The following is a 27,264-nucleotide window of genomic DNA, read 5'->3' as shown; positions in this document are numbered from 1 at the left end:
CAATTGAAATGGATAACCACCACACAGAAGGAGTAATTGAAATGCAGGTTCAACAACAAGACGTGGTTGTAAAATCCAAAGAGGTTGAAGCGGGTATTGTGGACAGTGGAACACCGTTGAAACCAGGGCTGGAGAAGATGACACCTACATCAGCAGAAGATGTTCATAATGGTTAGTGTTGATTCTGTTTGTTTGACTGGGTTGCTTTGTTTATAGTCTAGTTTCTTGCAGATGTAAAATGTGTAAATAACCACTACCTTGTTATAACACAGCTCCACAGCTAGAAAGTGGAGGAGTTCACATATAATAGGTCATAAATTGCTATAGAGTTTTGAGTAACATGGGTCACCCCATCTCTCCAGCTCTTCAGTGAACAGAAAGATTTGGGATACCAATTTCATCCAATCAGAAGAGAGAACCCCATTAAGATAACGTATTCTTAGTTTTAGTTTTCCAGTTCCATTTTTTTGTCTGCTCTTTTTTCCCCTTCACTTCCAATTTTACTTGTTAATTCTGTATCATGTACGAGTTCTCTCTCCTGATCGGATAAAATAGGTATTCCATATATTCCATAGGTATACCTGAAAATATATGTTCTGTTTACTAAAGGGTTGGAGGAAGGTGGAGAACCCTGTAAATGAACAAACACTCTATAGCAATGATTGCTTTAGGAATATAGAGCTATTTAACACTTATTTTAACCAATACATATCACACATTACCTTTCTTTTGTCTTTGTATTTTTTTTTTCACAACTATCCCATTTGCTGCTATATGTGACCTGTTTCAGTGGTCACACAGATTAGTGCAATGACAGGAGTGTGGAGTCTACTCTTAATCAGAGAAAGATGTCTCCGCACCTTTGTTCTTTTTCTGCAACATTCATGCACTTGCAGCTGCCCAGTACAACTAATCTACTACAACTACCAACTACTCAATTGGCATCTGAACAATTGTAGAGTAGTGCCTCCAGAATTAGCACCAACTGTTAAAGGAGGGAGATTTATTTATTTTTTCTCCTTTAACCTTTGTGGTAGACTTCTCAATGAGTCCGAAAATTAAAACTCCAACCGATCCAAGTGAGTTGAAGCCAGAGCTCAGTCAACATATACAGTATTGAGGCCAACCAAAACCTCCAAAACAAAACAAAAGTCTGTTATTGCCAGTAAAGGCTGCCCAAGTTATGTAGGCGGTGGCTCAAATCACATGCCACAATGGAATGAGCGAGAGAGAGAATAATTGTTGATGTGTCACATCATGCTTGTCATGTGGTACATTTAATACATTTCTCATGCCAGACACCGGTTCTCTGTGTGAGTTTATTTGTGATGGAGCATCTCTGTCACAAAGGCAGGCAGCATGCACACCAGACATTCCCTGCTCTGTTAGGTTGATGTTAAGTAGTTAATAAAACTCGCTCTTATTATCTCTCTCTCCTTCACAGTTTCAGTAGCTTAACCAAGGGTGCACAATTGGTAATTCTATTTCCATTTATGCGTATATTTCACTGACCAGAGTTTGAAATAGAACCCCACAACATTATTAACAGAAAAATGGCAAAGACACATACTATGTGGCTTGCACTGACTGTACAGGGCTTTTTTGGGTTGTTGCAAGTAAGGCTGCAACTAACGATTAATTTCATAATCGATGAATCGGTCGATTATCTTAACGATTAATCGATTAATCGGATTAGCGCACTTATTAAGCAATTACCTTATCATTTTGATTTTATGTTGTTTTAGGCATGTTCTATCTAACAATAAAGACAATACAGATGAATAATTAATTTAAAAGTACATGTTATACAATTTTGCTCAGCTGCTGATTAGGCTACTACCTATAAAATATATAAATATATATCAAAATAAATAAAAGCCACCTTATGGTAGCTTTTCTCTTCTTCTGACTGCTTGATTTGATTAAAAAACAACATATTTTAGGCTAAAGGGTAACAGTACAGGTAACAGTACAGTACTATACAAATGCAAATGTTTGATAAAAAAAAATGGGATACAGGATAGGTGGGCACTTAACGGTCTTAAGTAATGTAAAGTATACTTGATGTGAACATGCATGGTACATCATTATCAGACTTAATGTTATCCTTCAACTTTTTGTTTATGCCCCAAAACAACTGGATATATACTGTAGGTTTTGTATCAATTTGTAGTTCTGTAATATTAGACCTTAATTGTCGAATGTTTAAGCATGTTCTAATCATGTATACTTTACTTTACATTTTCTCATTTATTTATTTTTACATTTTGGATAAAATAGCCAATTTTACATTGAATTAATTGTTATATTAATGATATTCCATTATCGATTAATCGATTATCGATTAATCGATTATCGATTAATCGATTATCAAATAGTTGGCAACTAATTTGATAATCGATTAATACTCGATTAATCGATTAGTTGTTGCAGCCTTAGTTGCAAGCTGCTACTCATGCTTATGGATATATTGATTTTGAACCTTGTTTGTCATCAACTTCAAACGCTCGTTCAGTGCTTGCACTTGTTTTCGTTTTCTTTTTCCGAGCCCAGGCCTGACCTAACCAATTAGCATAAACTGTCGGTGTCGGCCTGAGACTGTCCCTAACCTACTGGCTTTTTTCAACTTCATCTGCCCCACTATTCCAAGATGCATGTTCAGGAAAAGAATCGTGCGTAGTCCTAAAAATATAGGCATGTGGAAATTATTGAAAGTCCTCCGCCGTCCTCTGTCAAATAACTATTTTTCAGTTTTCTCAGTAGGATCTGGAGTTCATTTTTAGGATTATGCTATATGCCCTATTAAAGTGGTTGCACTCCACTGTTCATATGATTACATGGTTTTCACTACATGTACCATTTGCATTTCAAATTGTTTGCATCGGGAGTTAGCCCTGGTAATTCAGCACCTTGACATTGAGAACAGGACCAACTATAGGGACACGTGGCTACTGAATTGTCGCCATCCACCCTTTCCTGCTTACACAGAATAGCCATTGTAGCTTGACAAAGTTGTTGGACCAGTTTACCAAGAACATGACAAGAGCTTTCCAGCCATGCTAACAGGATCCTGAATGTTTTACTTTAATGTTAAGCATATCACTTTCCTTTTTTATTGTGCAGTGAAATGTAAACCCAAACAATACTGTTAAACCTCCTAAGCAGACACAGTCCTTTGTTCTTCCAATTGTTTTGTTTTTTTGAGGGGAAATGCCTTTAAAACCATATTGGCTTTTTTTTGGTCTCCCTCTTGAAAACAGAGGAAAAACAATACAACCAGGTGCTCAATTTACAATTTAGGCATTTAGCAGACACTCTTAATCCATAACGATTTACAGTAAGCAAGTACAACACAAGGTAATAGTCAAATGCATAGAAATAGTAATCTAAGATTATAGGTAAGCTAACCTAAGAACCTATCATCAGTCTAAACAGTATAATATAAAATTATAAAATCAATAAACAGTACATTGAAACAATACACACTGTAGGATGCCAGGGGCTCGTTTCACGAAACCTAGATAGCAGATTAACCCAGGATTTATCAGTTATCCTGGATGAATTTATTTTTAGCTTAACCATGAATCGGTTTCATGAAAGCTGAGTTATCTCGCCAGATTAACTTGGCCAGTTATCCTGGATATGGTTAACCATGACTCGGTTTCATGAAAGCAATGCTACATTAGTTACCATGGTACCACTACCAAGTAGGTTAACCTAACCTCAGAGAACAGAAACTCAAATTCCTCTCCTTTCAGGTCCTGTTGATCGAGATGTGGTGCCAAATGGAGACGGTGCAGTGGATCGCCCGGGCGGTGCAGGGGACGGTCACCTGAATGGCCCCATGCCTCTGTCTGCCCCTCCCCAGAGCACCAGCACCCCTGTCCCTGTCCAGTCTCTGAGCCAAGAGCGCTCCCTCCCAGGTGTGGCTGCTTTCCCTCCCATGATGCTAGAGAAGTCTGAGGAAGCTAGTGCTGAGGGCACGGTTCACAAGGGTGACGCGTTGCTATCGCTCAGAATAAGTATGCCTATGCAGGAGACTGAATTGTGTAAGCATAAAAACCCTGATTTATAATGAGTCCCCAAATATTGTGTATTTAACCCCCCTTTTGCTGTTGGATGTCTTTAATGGCTGATGTGTACAGTCTTTTTTTTAAACACCCATCGCCTGTGCATTCTCTGACCAGATGGATTCAGCTTTACTTGTTTGAGCCTGCTTTGTACTGTATGTCCAACTCCCTGAGGTGTTTCATTGCTTGATTAGGCGTCGGTGTGGGACGTGGTGCTTTGTTTGGAATAGTAGCTGGACTAATGGCTGTGTTTTTTTTAGAACTAATCCCTGTGTTATGTTGTGTTCTGGTGGTGTTTCAATATCTTGAATAACTAGATTATCAATATTTTGTCCCTCGTTAAATGTGATGTTTTCAAGCCTGTTTCCGAGAGCTGTGGTTGTGGTTTGGTCAATTTGAGTTGTTGTGATAGACTTAATACTATGCTATGACCACTATTGGCTTAATAGTGTATGTTAATTATTACACAAAGATTCCCACATAGTCAAGACGGATCCACTTTAATGTGTTGCTGTTGTCCAGAAGTTCTCATTGTAACTTCTTGTACTGACTGGCACCTGGTTGAGGCCAAGATTGCTAACACAAATGTCACAGAATGTAATGGAGGATTCTACTGGTTAAGAGGGACATGTCACCATGTTGAAGGAATGACAACATAATGCAAAGACTTAACATTATTCCTAAACAAAAGAAAATGCTAACATTTTATGCAGTCGTGGTTAGATTCCTCTACAAATCAGATTAGGAAGGAGGAGTCTGTTATGTTTTCTTTTATCGTTACTCTTTCAATGTTGGCGTGTCCTTGTAATCACTCTCTACTCCAAACATTCAGTGACAAGGGTCTGTTGTGTGCAAATTAACCAGGTTGGCTGACACTCCCTTTTTAATCTTAACTGGTTAAGGGACCCAGGGCTAGAAATTAACACCATGTTGTCCCATAGATTAGATCTTTTACCCTACCAGCCTGTTTGGAGATAATAACCATCATTTCGAGTTTTGTTTCTCTCTCTAAGCTGAAATTCTTGTCTGGCTGGTAAAATGGTGAAAGTGTCTAATATAATGTATGGCTTATTAGCCACTGTGGCCTCTTGGTAAAAAGTTAGTTTCCTGCCCTGGCTCTAACCCACAGAACTTCATAAAAACAACATGAATGACAAATTATCTTTAGTGGCTGTTTGAGGGCTGGGTTGCATGCAGCTTCACTCTTGATGTAAAAACACAGTTATACATTTGTGTGTCCATATTATGGCTTATGGTTGTGCCTGATCTAGGCCTATTCTTAGCAAGATCGTTGGATGTTTTCCTATCCGATACATCTGGAACTTGGATGATATTAAGTGCCTGGAATGTTTTGGGGGTTGCACAATTGGCATATTTCTTTGGATATCAATTTTAGTTGTCAGATTTATTACATAGAATTCATAAATATATCATTTATGTTTTCTATTTTTTAAATGACCTGAAATGTTTATATAGATGTAAAACTACAATGGTGTTTTGATCATCAAATTGTAAAGACTAGTCATCACATATATTATAATACACTCTGCTGTGGCCATTTTATTAGGTACACACCTCCACTACTGATTACCAGTTGGGTAGGACCCTGATCTTTTCCCCCGTCCTTTTCAAGGTTTGATGAGTTTGATGAGTCAGAAATGCCCTTCTGCACCCCTCTCTTGTACTGAGAGTGAGTTGTCCTCTTGAGCTGGTGTCTGCTTACTCGGCTACTCAGCACCCTAGCCTCATATCATGGCCCTCCTGTTAGCTTCAACGAGACGGTTCTCCTCTAACCTCTCATTAAGAGGGTGACTCGATGTTGGTTTATTCATTCTCAGCAAACTGTACAGCAGTGACTATCAACCTTTTTATCTCTGGGACCCATCTACACTGTAAATTCCACAGTGTTAATTTAACTCTGAGTGTACAAATGGAACAAATTGGTTACAATTGTACACTCAAGGAGCTGACACCCTGGAACCCCCCCAAGGACCTCTGGGGGTCCTTGAGGGGGTCCCCCCACATTGAGAACCAGTGCTGTACAGGAGGGTATTTCTTTCTGAGATGCTGGAACTATCATCCTCATTTATTTTACTCACGACCATGTTCACATGGTATGGAGCACAGATATCATAGATCATACATTACATAACAGTATTCATACAGATGTAGCAAAAGGCATGGCAAGCGTTATTTGAACAGAGGAACGTTTTCAGAAAACCATCCCATCTGATGCCCAATCATAACACTTTCAAAGTCAGTTAAATAATGTGGCTTGCTCATTCTGATGTTAGTGGAAGTGTTGCAACCACATCACTCTATTTGGAGGAGTAGGTTGTTTATATTGAACAATAGGTGTACATACGTAAATTGGCCACTGAGTGTAATTGCATTCACAGTAGCATAGTATTTGGCATAATAACTGTGACTGTCAGCCATCATTGTGCAGCCCTATATCTACGGTCCAAGATGGAAGATTCCTCTGTTTTGTTCTAAAAATCTTTTCCCTGTAGCCAACAAAGAACCTTCGTTGGAAATGGAGAATGAGGAAAAGATTCGTCTGGACGCTCGTCGGCGCCTAGAAGAGCAGCTCAAACAGTACAGGGTGCAGAGGCATAAGGTGAGTGGATGCAGTTTTGACCAGGCATCAGATTGCAGCAAAGAATTAAGTCTAGCATGCATGGGGCCACATGATCACAGCTGCTTGGGTTCACAGCTGGCTTAAGACTTGTATTTCATGTCATCCCCCCTCACTAACCCTAACCCTTTCTACATTGTGAAATAAAGCACTAAGCAGAATCTTGAATCTTGAAAATACATAAATGGAACAAATAAAGCTGTCTGGTTGAGTAGAATCCCCCAGGCTAAAGCATCATATTACTTGGGTAACGCAGCTTGGGAATTGTTTCCATTCAGTTCTCCAAAAGTAAACACCCCTGGTTTAAATTTTCAGTCAGTAATGCTAAGCAATTTTATTACCAATATGTGTAAAGCACATTATTGTTTGTTTATAGGTTAGTGCATTTGAGGGTAAGGATCTCTTATAATGGAGAGCCGGACAGGACAGCAGTACCACATATATAGAAAAGAGCATTGAAACTCCTCATTAGTGCTAACAAGCTTAGAAAAGTTAAGAGCCAAATGTCAAAAGGGGAGAAACAAAGGTACATTATATTGTAATTTATGCTCTTCCTTCACCTGTCATCCTTTTCCATTGCCCAGTCTCACCGCACCGTCCCAAAGAGCAGGTTGTTCAGCACTCTGGACCCAGAGTTGATGCTGCACCCAGAAGCTCTGCCGCGGGCCAGCACGACCAGCATGACCACAGAGTACTCCTTTATGAGGACCAGTGTTCCCCGGGGGCCCAAACTGGGCAGCCTGGGCCCAGGCATCCCCCCTCCCAAAGACAAGAAATCCCGCTCGCCCCGCTCGAGTAAGATCCACTCCCTAGCTGACTACAAGTCTGCAGAGAACGGCGGGGGAGGTGGAGGCGGGGAAGATGGGAGGATGATGATGGCGTCAGATGGCGGTCGGGCCTCTTTCCAGTCCACCATCAGCTCTGTCTCCACCCTGTCCGAGGTCAGCGTAACGTCAGACGTCTGCTCCTCTGAGGTCGAGGGTCAGCTCGGTGTCGCCCCGCTCCAGATTTCTGGCGATAACGCGTCAGAGATTGACGGCAGTGAGTCGGGTGCCAGGCTGGGAAACGATGGCGAGGACAGTGACAGCTCATCCTACAGCAGCGCGTCCACGCGGGGGACGTACGGCATGCTGTCCGCTGTGGTGGGCAGGCAGAGGGGGGCACACTACACGGTGGAGGGCAGAGAGATCGCCCCTGAGGCCATGGGCCAGTTCCCCTCCCTACGGCAGGTCCTCCAGGCAGCCAGCGATGAGCAGCAGCTGCTGGAGCTCGAACAGGCAAGGGAGGGAACCTCTGAGCCGCGCAGCCGAAGGGACAGCTTCTCTAGCAGGTTTGGATCGACATAGATATTATTACATAAATGTGTTCTTTGGTGGTCTACATGTGGTCTAATCATTGACTTGTCTAAAGGTTTTCTAATGTGATCTTAACCAATAGTTGTTTACACTCTGAAGTAATATTCAGTATGCATTTGCTTGCAATAGGGCTTGATGATATTGGGCAAATTTTGACTGCGATATATTTATTTTTTTTGCAATATTATTGCAAAAAAAACAAACATGATTTACATAATTTCACCAGATAGATATATACAGCTTTTACCTGCAGTTGCTCCATTTGGAAGGAATTTAGCACTCTAGCAATAATTAGGATGATTTTAGAGGGGGAAGTACAGCAGTTCTTCAATACTCTGACTCAACATGACATTATATTCAGTTACTCAGCAATCAACCCAAGCTAAAGTCCATGATAAACACAATAATAGTAATTAACTTACCCTAGCCCCCTTCTTTGGGGGCTCATCGCTGAATGGTCATTTGCTGTGTCAATAAATCAGACTAAAATGTAATTGTTATTTATCAGATGGACTAGATTTACTAGAGTCTAGACTTTTAAGATTAGTCATGAAAAATATGAATCGTGATAGTTTGATTTTTTTGTAAAGCAGTAGGTGTGTGTGTGTGTGTGTGTGTGTGTGTGTGTGTGTGTGTGTGTGTGTGTGTGTGTGTGTGTGTGTGTGTGTGTGTGTGTGTGTGTGTGTGTGTGTGTGTGTGTGTGTGTGTGTGTGTGTGTGTGTGTGTGTGTGTGTGTGTTTCAGTCCTAGGCATTATTATTATTGTAGGCTTTTCTTTGATGACTTAATAGATAATACATTTTTTATGTATTATTGATTATGTCTTTGTTGTTCCTAGGAGAATAATATTATAATATTGATGATGATGTTTGTGACATTGACTGGTTCTGATTCCTCCAGTATTTCTTTGGAGAGTTCAGTGATGGGCCATGATGAAATGCTTCAGGTGATGAAGGAGAAGATGAGACTGGAGGGCCAGCTGGAGTCACTGTCATCTGAGGCCAATCAGGTGAAAGAGCAGCTTTAATAGTGAAAAGCCTACTGTCACACAGACAATTTGTAATAGTGTAAAGTACTGTTTAGCCTAGTGCAGACTAAAGATTTGCGTCACTACGAAACGATTGCGGCGGTCTGAATTACCCTGTTGCAGGTCGACGCATGCCGGCTGGCTCATTGAATCGCAAATGATTAAACTTGTTCAATCTTAAGCAACAAGTTGCAAACATTTCTGATCACAAACAAATTGTCCACACTAATCTGCCATTGTAACTTTACAACATGTTGTCTTGCTCTCTCTCTCTCTGTCACACCCACACAAACATACACTGTCAAGCGTGAGTCAGTTTTTCTTTTCTTTTTACTGAACCCCCTGCCTGTGAGAGGGAGGGAGAGAAAAAGAGTGCACAAATGAGAAAAAGGAGGGAGAGCGTAGGCCTATTTATCTATTTAATATTTCTAATAATAATTTATAATAGGTTGATGTGCTGTGGAAACGGTAAACTGTCTCTTTGATGTCTCGCCTTGATGTGGATTGTCGCTGTCCAGTAGGGACGGCCCCTCTGTCTGTTGTTAATATCCCCTATCCTGGAGGTACTGTGACAGTATCGTTGCTGTGGAAATGGCAACCGGTTGCAGCTCGGCACATGGATGTGGACTGTCCGGTTTTATGATGTTGCAAACCACCGTTTTGGGGAATCTGTTGCAACTTGTTATAAGTTGGCAACTCGGCTTGTCACAAATCTTTAGTCTGCAACTAGACTATACATGCCTGGTCCTTGTCTGTGAAAAAAGTCACAAAACAGACCACTTCCATCACTGGTCCTCTCTGTATTTGGAGTTTTTTAATCTATTATGAGCATTCGGTGTTAAGAAAGATACTTGACAATTATTATAAAAATCACCAATGACACAGTAAAGTGAAGATATACTTGGTGTTGACTAAATTAGTTCAGTCCATGGTTTACAGTTGGCATGTCTCCCTTTTATAAATACTGGTGCTTTACTAAAAACCTAGTTAAAACTGCTCCACAAAAACAACGTTGATATATCTAAGAGATTTTCTCTCCTCAACTCCCAACACAGAGAGGACTAGCGGTGCAAGTGGTCTGTGTTTTTCTACGGACAAGGTTTTTCATTTTACAGACCGCAATATTTTTCAAAGCTGGGACAAGAAGCAGTACTTTCTGCTATTAAAAATGGACTGCGTTATATTTCCCCTTCTTTTTTTAAAAGTAGTGTTTCTGACCATACCGAACCCTGCTTTGTGTCCAGGCACTCAAGGAGAAGACAGAGCTGCAGGCTCAGCTGGCCACTGTGAACGCCCAGCTGCGGGCTCAGGAGGAGCAGGCCAGGGCCGGCCAAGAGAAGCAGAGCGCCCTCACTGCAGAGGTGGGCTCCCTGAGGAAGAACTGCGGCCAACTGGAGAAGGCCATGGTGGAGCTGCAAGGCAGCCTGGAGAGCAAGAACGCCAGCCTGGCCTCCCTCGGCAATGACCTGCAGGTGGCCGAGGAGCAGTACAGCCGGTTGATGGGGAAGGTGGAGGAAATGCAGCAGGCTATGTCCACCAGGGAGACCGCTGGTGAGTGATAGAGACGCCACTTAACCCCCACAACAGCTGATGTAATTTTGGCTTATGGGAGTTATGATGTAAAAAAGGAGTAGGATATGCACATCCCCACAGTTTCTTTAAACACGGTGCTGGACCCAAAAAATATCACGTGAAGAAAAAGGAAATGTCCACACACGATGGGTCCCTCTCCCGTCTTTTCTTTATTATTTTAACCAAACAACAACGTTTCGCCCATGCAGGGCTTCATCAAGGAGTTATGATGTAACATTTAAAGAAACAGGTGGCAGTCTAGCATTAATGTGTTATGTCAATAATTGAATACTTTACAACCACAAAGAAGCTAGCTAGCTTGTCCCAGAGGAATAGGCATTAACATTAACATGTTTGCTTTAGTACAGTCAGTACAACATGGTGAGGTACCTCTTCATTACCAATGCTAACCGCTGTCCATTTGCTGAATGCACCCATTGTCTGGATCAGAATCGGTTAGAGTGGCTGACAGGCTGCTAAGCAATTTGTCTTGTGACATTGATGCATGACTGTACACATGAACACATGAACTAACATAAGAAAGCTCCAGGCTACTTAATGAACTTATGACCTGAGAAAATGTGGTATATCTTGAATATTGTCATGGCTATGGGATGTTCTTCATTATGATGCTATCTAGCCATCAACCCCCTAGCTGTGACAATAATAATGCTATACTTTATCACGCATAATATGCCACGCAGTGCCGCTAACTTGATGTTTTGCTAACAGAATCCTAATATAGCAACTAATGCTAGAGTTGGATTATATCTGTTACAGTATATTGTAAAACAATAATAAAACAAGGTATGAACATTGTATTTAGCCATGACACCAATAGTTGCCTGATTGCCTGGGGCAAGTAAAAACGATATTGGGGTCAGTGCAATTTGCTTTATGGTTGCCCGGATGTGCAAGTCGTTTTTGCAGTTTTTTGTTGTTTTTTCTTTCTTTCTGGAAGGTTTTTTAGAGACTGGAATCAACCTTTTGTTTGTTCACTATTCACACAACATGCTACATCTCCCCATAAACACAATTAAACATCCTCGTGCTCTGTTCAGAGCGGTCCTTTTGTCTCTCCGTCTGACGGCAAAGTGAGCAGTGATGTTTTTTTCGCCCCTCAAATATTAGTTCGCCTATTCGTCTGTAGTTGAGCGAGTGGTTTGTGTTCTGACACTATAAGTATACAAGCCCCCCCCCAATACTTGCACACCGTTGCATGATTTCTATCATTGGGGCAAATGAACATGAGTAGTAGTCGTCGTCATTGTATTAGTAGTATTAGTGTTCCTTGGTTTTGGACTGTGTGTTTGACCTAATGTCTTATGTTTCTGGTCTTCCGCTGTTACAGTCCAGGAGCTGCGTCAGCAGATGGGTGGGCTCCAGGGACAACTCCAGCAGGTCCAGTTGGAGCGCAGCACCCTGCAGAGCCGGCTGAAAACGGCCCAGGCTGAGATTGACTCACTGCAGCAGGTCCGACAGTGGTACCAGCAGCAGTTGGCGCTGGCACAGGAGGCACGGGTTCGGCTGCAGGGCGAAATGGCTAACATGCAGGTAAGGTTACTGTTGTGAAAGCATAGAATTTCAGAATAGTTTTTCATATCTTGTAGCGTCTTTTTTGTTGCTTTTTTGTCTGTTCTTGTAGCACTTTTAGATTTTTCATTATAAATGAAATACGTTATTATTGAAAATTTTCTCTCATTGGGTATGCATTCTGCTTTCAGATTTACTCATAAGACATAAGGCCCCATTCACAGTAGCCAAGTGGTTAGAGCAGAGAAGTGGACAACTGGAAGGTTACCAGTTTTGGTCCTCCTGACCAGCTGGGAAAAACTGAGTGGGCACAGTAGTGGGCACAGTTGCACACACAATTATTATTGAGGCAAGAAAGACTATGGTTGTACTGGGCAGCTCCCAATTGTAAATTGTGAGTGTGAGGCAGGTTGTTGCTGTGAAAGACCATAGTGACCCCAGGCTACAACACTGATGATACGTCCCAGTTGCATCCATGTGATGTTTGAAATGCATACTCTAGAGATGTAAACAATGACTTCTAATGCCATTTCAATTAAGTTGACATGCATTTTCTTTGTTGTTTTTTCCAGGCTGGACAGATGAACCAGATGGGTACTCTGGAACACCTGAAGTTGGAGAATGTGACTCTGTCCCATCAGCTGAATGACACACAACACCGCTCCATTAAGGAAAAGGAACGCATTGCTGTCCAGCTGCAGAGCATTGAGGTATAAAGCCCTCTTGAGTCTGAATAAGAGCATCATCAAGTTAAAACATTTATTATATATTCACTGTATTCATTTAGAAGTTGCTCCAACTTTTAGAATGGCATGTAAGCCATTAATTAACAAGACGGGGTCTAATAATGGTGTTGCTCCCGTGTGGTTCTCATCATGTGATATTGTATGGGTGCAGTTTTGGTGGTCAAAAACTTTCGGAAAGCTTCCTAGTAATATTTCTGGCATGTATTGGCGGAATAAAAATGTCCCTATAGTGAAAATGCTTGATATCAAAGTACTGGCATAGCGTGATGACGTTAACAAAGAGAAAGTGAGTGTCGAGTGAGAGGGAGTCAACGTGGTTGATTGAGCATTGGTTTTAACAAAGAGCACGATCGTCACTTTGGATAGAGCCAGCATTCTTTAAGTTAATAGCTAGAGACAGAGAGAGCGTGTGACGTGCTGCCTGTACCTGTAGCCAAAACTGTTCAGTGACAAAAATGCTTCAAAGTAATGTTGACATAAGTCAGAGAATGCATATTATGTGGCATGGGGATGGCTTGTCCAACTACAATGTAAGTAAAACTAGCTCCGTTATAGGGAGAGGGTTGGTGAGAATCTTATTCTCTCAGAGAGAGAAAAGAGTGAGTGGCACAATGTTCACGCTGAGTCGCAATGGCACTGTAGTGAAATGAAGACTTTGAAGGGATGGTTATGTTTTGTGACCATTTTATCAGTTTATCCATGAGTCCCAGTGGACGTTTCTGTAAAGATGTCATGGAATTCCCTCAAGACATTCCTGAGACATCGCGTCCACACAGTTGGGACAGATCACAGTGACCTTGACCTTTTTAAGTTAATCTTTGAGTCCAAGTGGGCATTTGTGCCAAATGTCATGAAATTCCCTCAAGGCGTCGTGAAATACCGCATTTAAAAGAATGGAACAGACATGAGGTCATGATCTTGAGCTTTGACCACCTACTTCTGTCAGTGTATCAGTTCATCACTGAGTCTAAGTGGACATTTGTGCCCAATGTCATGAAATTCCCTCAATGCGTTCCTGAACATAATGTCTCTGCTGTTGCTGATGTAGGCATAAAAAATGCATGAAGATTCTAAGTAGACCTACTGTTAGTGTACATAAAATGTGCTGTTGATCGGTGCAAGATATGACTTGTAATGTTGGCTATGTACTGTAAGTAAGCCTTATGTGACTCATAGGGCAGGAGCCTGTCTCCTGTTTCTGTAGCATGAGGCAGCTTGATGTACAAATACACCCCCTGGACATGATGCTAGTATGTCACAGGGACTTACCCCCAATCCAACCCTTGATGCCGAGTGCCAAGCAGGGAGGCATTGAGTTCCATTTTTATAGTCTTCGGTATGACCCGGCCGGGGATCGAACCCGACCTCCCAATCTCAGGGCAGATACTCTAACCGCAAGGCCACTGGTGTATTTATCTCCGAAGCACTGTACTATGTGCATTTCATTCACCAATTCACACACCGACGGCGGAGGAAACATGCAAGGCGCCCTGCTCATCGGGAGCAGTTAGGGGTTCAGTGTCTTGCTCAAGGACACTTCGACACTAACACAGGGATAGCCGAGGATCGAACCAGCAACGTTTCGATTCCAATTACATGTCTAAAATGTGAATGTTGCATCTTATAGCATAGTTAATAAAAACTGTGTCTTTTTATGGTGTGGCGCTGCAAGAGTCTTGTTTTTTCAATGTGTTCACTTTCTGAATTTCCTTGTCGATGTTGTAGGCTGACATGCTGACCCAGGAGGCAGCTTACCAGCAGATTCAGGATGCAAAGACCATGGTGGAGGATGACCTGCAACATAAACTGGAGGAGTTTGAGGAAGAGCGTGATCGTTTACTGAAACTGGCCAACACAGCCAGCTCCCTGGAGAGGGAACTAGAGCAGGTAATCAATCATGCTCATTTCCTTCACCTCTGCCAAAGGTTTTTCTGTATCTATGCGTGTCGGTCCCCTCGAAAGTAGACCAATCACAGAAGCACAGAGGACGTGTATGATATCATGAAACGGAGCCACCTCCGGGCATAAACTAATGTAGCATAAACGGGGTGGAGACTAAGGGACTTGCCGGGAGCATCTTCCATAAGACACATGATGGAAGTGGTTATGTTTACGCTTGGGTTTTGGTGTGGTTAACATTCAGTGGTGTTTATTTTCACATTCAATACAGTTGATAGCGCATTATAGGCAGTAACATTTTATTGTTTGCTATTCTTTTTGGATTTATGCTATACAATACTTCACCATACAATGCTTTGCTATTCTATTCTAAATTATACTTCCTTGGTCTGCTTCTCCCAGATGAAGTTGACCCTCTCTCAGAAGGACGTGCAGCTGGAGTCCCTGCAGAGGGAACACCTGGATCTGATGCGCCAGTTGACCAGCACTCAGGAGAGCCTTCAAACCAAAGAGCAGTCCATCAACCAGCTAGAGGCCCGCTACCTGGAGCTGGAAACCCAACTCGGTGAACTGCAGACAGATGGCAGTGCTAAAGACGACACCATTCAGTTCCTCCAGAATGAGAAGATCGTCCTGGAGGTGGCACTGCAAGCCGCCCGTGCCGATAAAAGTCAGCTGGACGAGGGGGCAGAGCGGCTGAGCGAGGGTGTGCTGGTGGCAGCGGACGTCCTTGACCAACTAAAACAGGAAGTCCAGGTCAGAGCTTCGCAGGTCAGTAACAGGTGGAGGTGCCAAGAGGGTCATTAATAAATCATAATTGTATTATAACAGGATTCATATTTGTTTTATTCTGTTTGACTTTGTTGTCAATATTGCTGTGTGGACCCAGTGTATATATATATATATATATATATATAATTTATTAAGTCAATTACAGGAGAAAATGTTGAAAATGACCACTGGTTTTTGCTTTGTTTTTAGATTGAAACTCTACAAAAGGAAAACAATTCCCTAAAGAAACAAGCACAGAAATTAAAAGAGCAGTTCCAACAGCAAAAGGTAAGATTGCATGTCCATCAGGAAGATGGTGTTCACATCCCATTCCGCTATAAAACCCCATCTTTGATTGTCACAGGTGACAATTTGTTTTTCTTCTTACTTTTGATGGAAAATGTTTCTTTTGATGTCTGTTTGTGTCAACACTTATACAATATATATATATTTTAATTGTTGAGTGTTCAACACTAAAAGTTAAACAGTAAAACTATTTTTGATAAAAGACTTCAAATAAAATATATATTTTTTGGTCCACCAAAGGTAATGGTTGAAGCCTACCGGCGAGATGCCAGCTCAAAGGAGCAGCTGATCAGCGAGCTGAAGGCAACCAAGAAACGTCTGCTGGCAGAGGTGAAAGAACTGAAACAGGAGGTGCTGAACATCCAGGGAGAGAAGGAGAAAGCTGAGCTAGAGCAAGCACGCCTGCAGAAGGAGGTGGTGAGGGTCCAGGAGCAGATGAACAGCCTGGAGGCTCACCTGCAAGGTGTGCAGAAGGAGAGGGACCAACTGGAGACCCAGTTACAGGTATAGAATGTTTTCGATGTTAGGAAATCCTTGTCCTGTCAGCCGTTAACATTACCACTAGCAAATTTAAAGCATAATAATAATTAATTAAAAAATCGTATGGAGATTATTTTGTACGCTTTCTCGTTAGCTAACTAGTCGTTTATTTCCCTGGGCAATGGTTTACAAACAAAGAGTATATTAAAGAAGGAGAGGGGTCACAGTATTCATTATAAGCCTTCTTTCTCCGTACTTGGAGGCAAACTGCAGCCGAAATGTTTATTTAATGCCTTGAACTCAATGGGAGGCATGTGAATAAACACTTATCTTTATTTCTACGATTCAGGAAAATTATAGAGGAGTAGACATATCACATGTTAATGTATACGTATCAGACCGTTTCTTCTTTACTCTACATAGCCTTGGTTACAAACAGGAAGTTCCCAAAATTAGAATTTCAGGACAGCAGTGTTATTGTTTACAGCCTGAAACCTGCATCTATACTGTATAAGATGAGATTAACTTGATTGATCAGCAGGGGGAATTATGTGACTGCATCTAAGGACTAGGTGTAGATAACATACAGTGGCCTAAAATGCAGCATAAGACAAATTCAATTCAGATAATGATCACAAAAAAACATTTGTTTTTAGATCTAATGTTTGCAAACTATTTTCTCACTGACATTATCAGGCCTATAAATAAATATTATTGGTATTATCCAACCTAAATTCTTGCCCAAATCTCAATTCCTGTGTGTAGGATAGCACTGAATTTAATTTGCAATGCTTTTATGTTCCAAAGTATTCATCCATTTTGGAACGTTAGTGTTTAATATTTAAAATATTGAGTACAACCAAAGTGCAAGTGTAGCTATTTTACTCATTGGTGTAGAGTAGACAATCCCATAACATTATGTGCTGACAACGGGACCTTTCTGTCACTATAGTAGTACGGTACAGGACATGGATAGACACACCTATCACTGTGCATATTTACACTTTAGCCTCTTACTGTGCATATACCGGTGTGCACTTTTGCATTGTGTTTAGTTTTCTATCTGCCATTTTGTATGGAGTGTGGTGTGATGTGATGTGGTTTGTTGGATTTGGTTCCTCTCCCTAGACTGTACAGTTTGACCAGAGCCAGCTAGCAGCCGTGACTGAAGAGAACGAGGGATTGAGGAAGCAGGTGGAGCAAATGCAAGCTGATGCCAAAAAGTGAGTCACAGGCGCCATGGACTTTTTTTTGGCAACTAGAATTGTTCCCAAACCCAGCCTGATCCATGCAGAATATTTCTGTTTTTACAGAGTTTGGTTTGTTTTCATCCCAATAGAGATGCCTAACATATTGATATCTACTCTTCAGCAATAATGTTTGTCATGAAAATAAAGCACATCAATGAGCACTATTAACATTATGAGACTCCTGCTTAAAAATGGGTTAGATTTGTAAGAAGATGACTACCAGACCAAGTAACAAACCACTTAAAAAACAACTGGGAAGAAAGTGATGCCAATAGAAAAAACTCACACAAGATAAGATAGGATAATACTTTATTGTCAGTTCACACTGAAATGTGTCTTGCGAGCCATCAGCCATGTATGCAACACATAAACGGTACACACATTTGACATGACACAAAAAACAAAAATACATACATAAAGACATAATAAGAGCAATGTCCACCACTCAGCCTACCCCTGGCCTAAACTCCTGATTAAGCCTCAATGTCGTCTGATGGACAAAGGACCTCTTCAGTTTGACCTTATTGTAAGTTGGAACACCGTAACTCCTTCCTGAAGGCAGCAACCTATATTCTCCATACAAAACATGGCTAGTGTTTGAAGTGATATTCCTTGCCAACCTTAGCATACTGTTATTATATGTAGATGTATATAGCCTCTGAAGTGGTTGTCCAACAATCTTTGAACAATGTTCAGTTGCTGCAACAGACTTTAAGGCTACAGACAGACATCCATACCAGGTGGTACTACAGTACTGAAGAACACTCATAATAACAGAAGTGAAAAACAAAAAAAGAATCTGTCTACTATCACCAAAAGATCTCAGACGGCAAAGGAAATAGATTATTTGCTTTGTCTTCTTACCCACTGATTCAATCTGGTCTTTCCATGACAAAAGATGGTCTACTACTCTTACATTACATTACAGTCATTTAGCAGACGCTTTTATCCAAAGCGACTTACAATAAGTGCATTCAACATAGGTAGGGAACGAAACTACTAATCACCAGAGGTCGTAAGTGCATTTCCCGTAAAAACAAGCAACCAAGAGTATACCTAGCGCTAAGGTAAAAGTGCAATATATCAGCTATCTACTTTCATAAACACATGAGATAAAATAGCCAAATCAAATGAGCACGAGCTAATAGATCCAATACAACAATACAACAATAGTTCCTACAACTAGTTAACAACAAGTAGGCCAGGCAAAGAGGAAGGGTAGTGTTTTCCTACTCCTAGGTATGTATACGAACATACCTGGTTGATCTGTTCACGATGGATAGTGATGGGGGATCTGTGTATCTCCAGTGGTGCACCAAAAACAATCTCTTCTGTCTTTTTTGTGTTAATGATAAGAGCGTTGTTATCACTCCACTCAACCACCTTATTTACTCTGTGTTGGTGCAGTCCAGGCTATATAAGACGTAGAAGCACTAATCAGTGCTCTTCTGCTTTCAAACAGAGCCATCTCAGAGCAGAAGGTACGCATGAAGCGTCTGGGGACCGATTTGACCAGCGCCCAGAAGGACATGAGGGCCAAACACAAGGCCTATGAGAATGCGGTGGGCATCCTGAGTAGGAGGCTCCAGGAGGCCCTGACAGACAAGGAGACCACAGAGGCAGAACTGGTCAAACTCAAGGCCCAGGTCTCGGATGGAGGGAACAACCAGGCTCTACAGGTAACAGAGAGGGCCCTTTATGTATTTCCTGAAAGGCACTTTGAGTTTCTCTGTGTATAAAATGTGCTGTAACGTATAGTGCTTGAAAATTACCTCCAAATTACTATTCACTGACTAATGGATTGTAATATACTATACTGAAACGGAAATGCTGGAGTAACTCTGACTCTAACATTGAGGCTGTCTGAATGGTGTTTGAATTAGCCTTTTGAAACCCTGTATGTGCTTGTCTATTGTCCAGGATAAGATCGAGGCCCTGCAGGCTGATCTCCAGGCTGTGAGCCGCAGTAAGGCCATGCTGGAGAAGGAGCTTCAGGAGGTGATCACCCTCACCTCCACAGAGCTGGAAGAGTTTCAGGAGAAGGTCATGGAGCTGGAGGACGAGGTGTGGAATGAATTTATACATCACCAAAATAATTGCTAGTGCTACATGAGGATTCAATCCATTTCTATCTTGCATTCTGTCTGTCCTTGTCTTAGTTTGCCTATCTGGTTCTCTCTGTATGTTTTATTTCTGTAGATCTGTCTCTTGTTTGGTCTTTGTGTTGTTTTTTTGCCTACATACAACTGTTAATTTCTGTTTTATTCCTTCCCACTGCTTTTTATTCCTGATCACAACATGCAGCAGACATACACTTATGTTATTTATCCATTCACATACCTTTTTGCAGAATTAACCATTACCAAATTCTTTCACAGCTTCAGGAATCCCGGTGCTTCAAGAGGCGGATTCGGAAGTTGGAGGATGCCAACAAAAAGCTTGCCCTAGAGCTGGAGCACGAAAAGGGGAAACTGGCCGGACTGGGGCAATCCCACAATACACTGCGGGAGCACACTAACATTCTGGAGACAGCCTTAGCTAAGCGAGAGGCAGATCTTGTCCAACTCAACTTGCAGGTACATTTTATAAGTTGAAAAGTTACGTTTTTAGCAAATTGTGATATGAGATAAAGTATAGGATAAAACACTGTCTGGTTGAAGATGCTAGTTTACAATGATGATATGGAAGTTGAATATTTTAGGTAGCATTTCTAGATCTTGAAATGTTTAGATTGTACAAAAAGGTTGCACATATTGTTGGAGGATTATTCTTCACTCACAATGACCGTAGCCAGTAAGCTGACATGATGATCATATCCAGCCACCATCATCATATATCACATTAAAACATAATGATATAAATCTTCAAATACAGGAAGAAAATGTAATTCTGTAAACGGCCCTTCTATCTCAACCAATTATGTGCATTGCAAAGCTCTGCATCTGAATCTGGTTTAGGTTTCATCTGTTGATGGAAGTTCTCTGTACCAGCTCTTGTCACAGTACCACCACATTTATGGAATTGTGAATAGTATGTTTTTCCCTTTTCTAGTACTCACTCACTGTTACCTTTCTAACCTTTCTCTTCAGGTTCAAGCTGTGTTGAAACGCAAAGAGGAAGAGGATAACCAGATGAAACAGGTGGTTCAGTCTCTGCAGCTTGCCTTGGAAAAGGAGAAAGCCAAAGTCAAGGACCTCAAAGAACAGGTAACAGATCAGTTTGATTATGATATTTTTAGACATTTTACAGAGTTTTTATTTACATAATTTCATTATTTATTTTGTGCTAATTTTTTTTTATTACAAGATTCTTACCCCAGTGCTCCTTTGAACTCTTAAATGGTATAATGGCGTGTTGTGTCCTCTAGGTGGCAGCAGCAAAGGCTGAAGCCGCCCACAACAGAAGACACTACAGGGCAGCAATGCTGGAGCTATGTGAGATCAAGAAAGACCTGCAGACCAAAGAAGAGATGGTGAAAGCCCTGCACAACGAAGCAAAAAAACTACAGTATGTTCACATTTCCGATTTGCATACAGGGATATGGGTAGTTCATGTTTGTATGGGTTCCTTTTATTGAGATGGCTTAGTGGAAGCACTGATAAAAGGCCCTGGAAAGATTCTGTCATTTTCCAGAAAGGATTGCTGTGTGGATTATGATGTTTGCCACGTCTACAACAAGTTTCCACTTCCCTCTTTAAGGAACAGACATTTTATTTTTACTTTTGCATTTGGGAATAGCTTTGTGGGAATTGAATTAAATCAATTTGACTTGTAGAAATATTTTTGTTCCATGCTCCATAAACATGGTCAACAAGCCCATTTGGTCTGAATTTTAGTCTGAGAAAATCATTTGGGGGCAAAATGACTAAATCAAGGAACCCAGTTAAGTTTAAGAGGAATTTGTCATCGTCATTGAGAATTTGTCATTATAATTGCATTACTGTTTGGTGTGTGTCTCCCTGCAGGACTCAGGATGAGCAGCATTCTCAGGAGGTGTCTAGGTTCCAGGAAGAACTGTCTGAGGCTCACTTCCAGCTCCAAGCCCTGCAGAAACAACTGGATGAGGAGCTGTCCAAACAGCCCCTCACCAACCAAGAGGTAGTGATAGTACTTCTGGTAGGGTTGGGGTTTGAAGGCATTTTGTAGAATCTGAGTCTGGATCCAAATCCATGTATCAAATCTGAATCTGAGTGACTTATCAAATCTTATAGGTAAATTGATGAAGCTTGATTTATTCTTAGTTGCATGCTGGTGTCGCACACTGAAAATGGCAGATCTACATGCTCACTATTCTGTAACTCATTTTATTGTGTGGTACACCGAAATGAGCAGATCTTAAGCTCACAAAGTACAACTAAGGCTTGAGCTGGGAACATCACATGTATAGATAGATGAGGGAGATGGAGCGCTACAAGACACTGTGTGTATCATGAGCAGGGCTAATAAAAACAATGACCTGTAGTAACTATAGCACTGAATGTTAAGTTTTGGCTTCACAGAATGTTTTTTTTGTACTGTTGCAAATTAAATTAGCATAACTTAACTTGAGGAGGAACTGGCTACTTAACTGTCACTGCAAGTTAAGTGGCTCAAAGATGCCATGCTTTTTAAATGGACAAATGTTTCAGATGAGCATGTGTCACAATCTTACACTTCAGATTGTACATTTTGGTGAAATTATCTCACAGTTTTGAGTGTTCCCAACCCTAACTTCTAGTATTACTAATATTCCTACTAGTAATGACTTTTGAAAAAAAGCTATTTTAGCCGTTTCATACATAGAATGCATCTCAAAGAGCTTTACAGCCAGCACTATGACTGCCTGGATGGTTTCAGTAATGACTATAATAATAATTTTTCCACGCTCTCTCAAAGGCTTTTGAATAAGATGTCGATTTGCTGGCCAAGTGGTGCAGAAGGGGGAAATCACCCTTCAATTATTATTATATATATTTTTAAGACTATGCACTTTAAATGTGCTTGAAATCTAACCCTGAAACAAGTTTCTTTCCTGATGTCTACCTCTGTGACAAATACTCTGTCCGGTAGGTGGAGGACTTGAAGTGGGAGGTAGAGCAGAGACAGAGGGAGATCGAGACCCAGAAACAGCAGCTGGAGATGATGGATCAGTGTCACCACAGAGAGCTGGACAACACACACACAGCTCTACAGGTATAATATATTATGTATTTTTAAAATACATATTTGTCTCTGCATAAATATATTTTTTATAATTAAATATAATCCCCCCCTAGCAACATCTAGTGGCTGAATGTTGTCTATTTCCCCTTTAATGTTTATGCAGAGGATTAACTATACGCAGTATCGTGCAGTGCATGATTTAGAAATAGAATGTGCACACAATGTATAATTTAGACTTCTTCATTTATCAAATATGATTGTTTTAATTGAGATGTTGACTTATTTGATCAATAAAGGTGTGTAGATTTTGTCGTGTGCGGGTTCTACCTCCAGATTACAAAATGTTATCCCATTTGGAATGATTTATGTTGTGTATTTTTTATTTAACTTTTTTAATTCATTAATTTTGTTGTATTTAATCTTTGGGTCCTTGGTGTTATTTTAATGAGAAATCAATTTACACTTTTTCAATTTTACACTCACTTTGGTCTATTTTGCTGTAAAATAAATAGATTCTATCTATTAAATGTTTTTAATTTTGTAAAGATAAACGCAATTGTTGTGCCCCAGGTGTAGTGATGGTGAGTTAATTGGTGCAAACTGGGTTCTATATCAGAGATGTGTCTGTCTCAGATTATTAAAGTAGAGCTGGAGTCTGTCCAGGAGGAGTTGAACGGCACTAGGAAGGACAAGTTCATGCTGCAGGCCAAGGTGGGCGAGCTGAGGAACAGCATGAAGACGGTACTGCTGCAGAACCAGCAACTGAAACAGGACCTCAAACAGAATCGGCTGAGGAAGGCAAGTCGGCATTTATTTATTATTTACATATTCATTTATACATTTTTGATTTAAGCAAGGCTAATATACTAAGCATGAATGCTGTTTTACAGCAATGGCCTGCTTTTGTTGCACATATTCACGCATTTGAGCTGCAAGGTGCAACCAATATTGTTTGATTGACGAGCAACTCCACAGGTTCAACTGGTGATGGTGGTTGAGGGTTAAGAAGGTTTTTTCATTGACTTTTGGTCCTGACATTAAAACCAGCAGCCTGGCCTCAGGAACACCTTTTCAGGGCATGTGTTTGCCCAACTTGAATACTTAATTATAAGTATAATAATATAATAAGTTAAAAAAAAACGTTATCTGTCGTGTGTGTTTTTGATGTGTGCTCAATCTGTTGGTGTTGTGGATGCTTCTATGGAGCAGCAGCGAATGGAGGGGAACCCATCCAACCCTGTGACGCCGGTAAAGATCCCTGACTGCCCTGTGCCTGCGTCCTTGCTGGATGAGCTGCTGAAACCTTCAGCCTCTGTCAACAAGGAACCCCTCAATAACCTGCACAATTGTCTACGGCAGCTCAAGTAAGACACCCCCCCTGCTACAGAGTCATTCATTTACATTATCTTTTCAGTTTCTATACCTGCTTGATCGAAGTCAGGGTCACAGCATGCTGGGTCTTGTCGGGCAGAAAGCAGGGACTGGTAGGGCTGGGCAATGTGGGAGAAATAAACATCACGATAACCAGAAGACCTTTGATATCCCAATACCACAGTATGGAATATCACATTAAAATAGTCTAGTAAGTTGTTGTTTATCACAATGGACTGTATTGAATTTATTATTATTATTTTGTTATTTAGGGAGGAGATGGACAGCCTTCAAAAGCAGATGGAAGAACATACTGTCACGGTACATGAGTCCATGAGTTCACTGACCAGCGTGGAGGAGGAGCTAGTGCGACTGGGCGAGAGGGATGACGTCTCAAAATCATCAACACTGCTAAACAACAATGTGGTGGAGAATAACAACTCGGCAAAAGAGGAGGCACAGCCATCGTAATGCAGAAAAAAAAAATTCTCAGGCCAACGGACAGAGAGTGGAGTTTTATCCACAAGGGCACTTTTAAAAAAATAGAAAGCCACCTTTATTATTATTATTATTATTATTATCATTATTTTCTTTCTCTTTTCTTAACAATTGCTGCCAACATTTGGCATTCTCTAGTTAGCACAAGAGTGCTGACGCAAAGTAATAAGTTATATACCATAGCTTTATTCTTTATTTTGATTATTATTATTTTTTCTGTTTTTGTGATGCTGCTCGTTATGTTTTATTTATTTACAATTCAGTAATGGAAAAATGTCACCGTTTCATAAAGAAAAAGAAAGACTAGGACAGCAATTTGTGGCAAGTAAGTCCATTTAGAGTGCTGTGATAGTCTTTCTTTTTCATTATTTACTACTTTAAGGATCCACCACCCAGTTTTCATTGTATAATTGAGAATTGAGAGTGTTATGTTATTTTCAAAGAATTGGTCTACCACCATTGTTGGGGGGGCACAATAAAAGCCTATATCGTAAACTCATCATTGATCTTAAACCACCAAATTGCACCATACAGTATGTCAGATATTGACAGATATCCGATAGTGACATGTTTGTCTGATGGATATTGAGATCTAATATAGTATGAAGTTCTATGGCCTTATGTTGTAATTTGCGTATTGTTATTGCAAAAAGCCTCATTACAATAATTTTGTAATTGCTTTGTGGCTCAACTAACAAAGAAGTTAGTTGTTAAAAAGAAGTTAGAAATTCTGCTCAGTGATCGGGCGTTAAAGTTGTACTATTAGAAAGTGAAAATGGATGACAAAGAGGACGAGGTGGTGATGTCATGTTTATATTTTTTGTCACTCAAACATGGTCGCATGTCCCATGGTAACCATTGGTAACTAATCCAAACAATTCATTGAGGGACCTGTGTTACAACCTCTAATATTAGTCCCTATGAGAGGTGATGTTGATGTAATTAAAGCCTGGTTGTAAAACCATTTCCATTGCAGCAGTTGGTCTGCAGTTGGATAATGGTGTTTTGCTTACTACAAATTACTAATTGATCTTGCAGGTAATATTACATGAATTGCTTTCAGGCTGGTAGAAAATGTCTGGCTTTATTACACGCAGTATTCCCTCCCCACTGTCAATTTCTTGACTATGTAGGAGGTATGTCATTCATTCTGTGATTTACCCAAGTGGTCAATTATGCCTCTGCTTTTCATTCTAGCAATTTGCAATGAAAAATTATTTGTTTTCTATGGATTTCAATATTGTCATGCTCACTAGTGGTCTGCTTTTTATTGCCTCTTGTGGAAATGCAGTGTTTGTTTTCTTATGCTTGCTATTAACCATACCATTGTGGGTTGTTTAACTCTATGGAAACGTTTTCTCAATTATGAATGGAAGTTTGTTGTCTGGCTTGGACTGTAATGTGTATAACATGAAAAAGCCTTAAGGAATCTTTGCTATGGTGTAAAAGGACTAAACGGTTTGAACGTTATTTCTACTGACTGAGCGTGTGCAAGATGTAATATATGTCTATTGTAATAATGGTTATGGTTACAAGCTCATGGAATGGTTTATTGTAATTTATATATATATATATATATATATATATAGATTTGGGCTGCATCAACTGACATACAAGATGCAAAAAGAGTTTGCAGAACTGGGACAGAGTTTTAAGAAGCATAAATGTTACTATAGTTTTCAGTGATTTGCAATCAGATGTAATCAAACCTTTAATCATTTTTTTCTGATTACCATTACTTCATACTTGAAGAAAATGCCCCCTTCTAATCAGTTTTTGCAGTTTGTTCATTGTCAAAGGGAAAAAAAAATACGTTTTGCAGAGGTTAATATATGAACATAATTGTTTTTGCCTTTTTTTTCTATGACTGTAAATGCATTTATTGATTAACTGTATAAAGAGGATAAATTACAACACTGTCAAAAGTAACCTGTACATCAAAGTAAACTAATTACTACAGAACTGCAGACTTACAAATGTAGTTGGTTCATCTGACAGCAGCTTGCAGCACATGCAATTGTGCTGCAAGAGCTGTTGTACATTTAAATATCTTGCTTGTCTTGACTATTTTTAACAACACTGTATGCTCGTGCAATTCCAAAGGGACAGCATACAATATAAGGGAGAGGAGTGCTCTGTCTGGATCTGGTAATCACAAACATACCAATATACTGTGTTCTGAACTGTGTTTTGGGGACTTCATTTTGACAAGATGCATCTTCCAAATTACTTTCACTGTAATAAGCTACCAGTACTTGATAAGTGTGACGGGGAGCATGAGCTCTATATGCATAAACCTTGCTGTATTTGCTGTTCGATCTTTTAATCTGCTATGGTTGGAAGTTATTCATTCCGATGTTTAACGTTTATAATGGGAGATGGCGTTGTATGTATCTCATAAAATTGCACTATTCATCAACCAGTGCATGTGTGTTTTGTTATGTAAATATTTACACATCACTATTACTTCAGAAGATGCTTTAACCCTAGGCTAGGGGGGCACATGTTTTTAGAATTTTATTTTATTTTACATTTTTACTGTCTAGTCATGAGGCTGAAGTCAAGTACAACTTAAACCAGTGGTTCTCAAACGTTTTAGCTCAAGAC

The 27,264-nt window shown here is 40.4% G+C and overlaps 1 protein-coding gene across 3 annotated transcripts; it reads left to right on the top strand.

Annotated features, from left to right (window-relative positions):
* Positions 1-8: 8 nt before the first annotated feature.
* golga3 (golgin A3) lies at positions 9-27,076 on the top strand (the record flags this gene model as incomplete). 3 transcript variants are annotated; one of them, XM_084056204.1, is made up of 23 exons in its annotated part: positions 9-171; positions 3,759-3,923; positions 6,584-6,690; positions 7,293-8,038; positions 8,963-9,071; positions 10,334-10,640; positions 12,013-12,215; positions 12,767-12,904; positions 14,666-14,827; positions 15,242-15,610; positions 15,821-15,898; positions 16,157-16,420; positions 17,525-17,619; positions 19,109-19,325; positions 19,567-19,710; positions 20,025-20,222; positions 20,736-20,852; positions 21,014-21,153; positions 21,612-21,744; positions 22,696-22,818; positions 23,422-23,586; positions 23,998-24,152; positions 24,432-27,076. In XM_084056204.1, the coding sequence occupies 23 exons, from the start codon at positions 9-11 to the stop codon at positions 24,628-24,630; spliced, it is 4,497 nt and encodes a 1,498-aa protein (XP_083912330.1). In that variant the 3' UTR covers positions 24,631-27,076. The 3 variants fall into 3 exon arrangements, with proteins under 3 accessions (XP_083912330.1, XP_083912329.1, XP_083912328.1); XM_084056203.1 differs by having other exon boundaries at positions 3,759-4,022; XM_084056202.1 differs by having other exon boundaries at positions 3,759-4,049.
* Between the last annotated feature and the right edge of the window lie 188 nt (positions 27,077-27,264).

The sequence above is a fragment of the Gymnoscopelus microlampas genome, assembly GCF_963454915.1.
Source record: "Gymnoscopelus microlampas genome assembly, chromosome: 4".
NCBI lineage: Eukaryota > Metazoa > Chordata > Actinopteri > Myctophiformes > Myctophidae > Gymnoscopelus > Gymnoscopelus microlampas.
The sequence above is the reverse complement of the archived record's forward strand: the minus strand, read 5'-3'. Positions and strand labels throughout refer to the sequence as shown.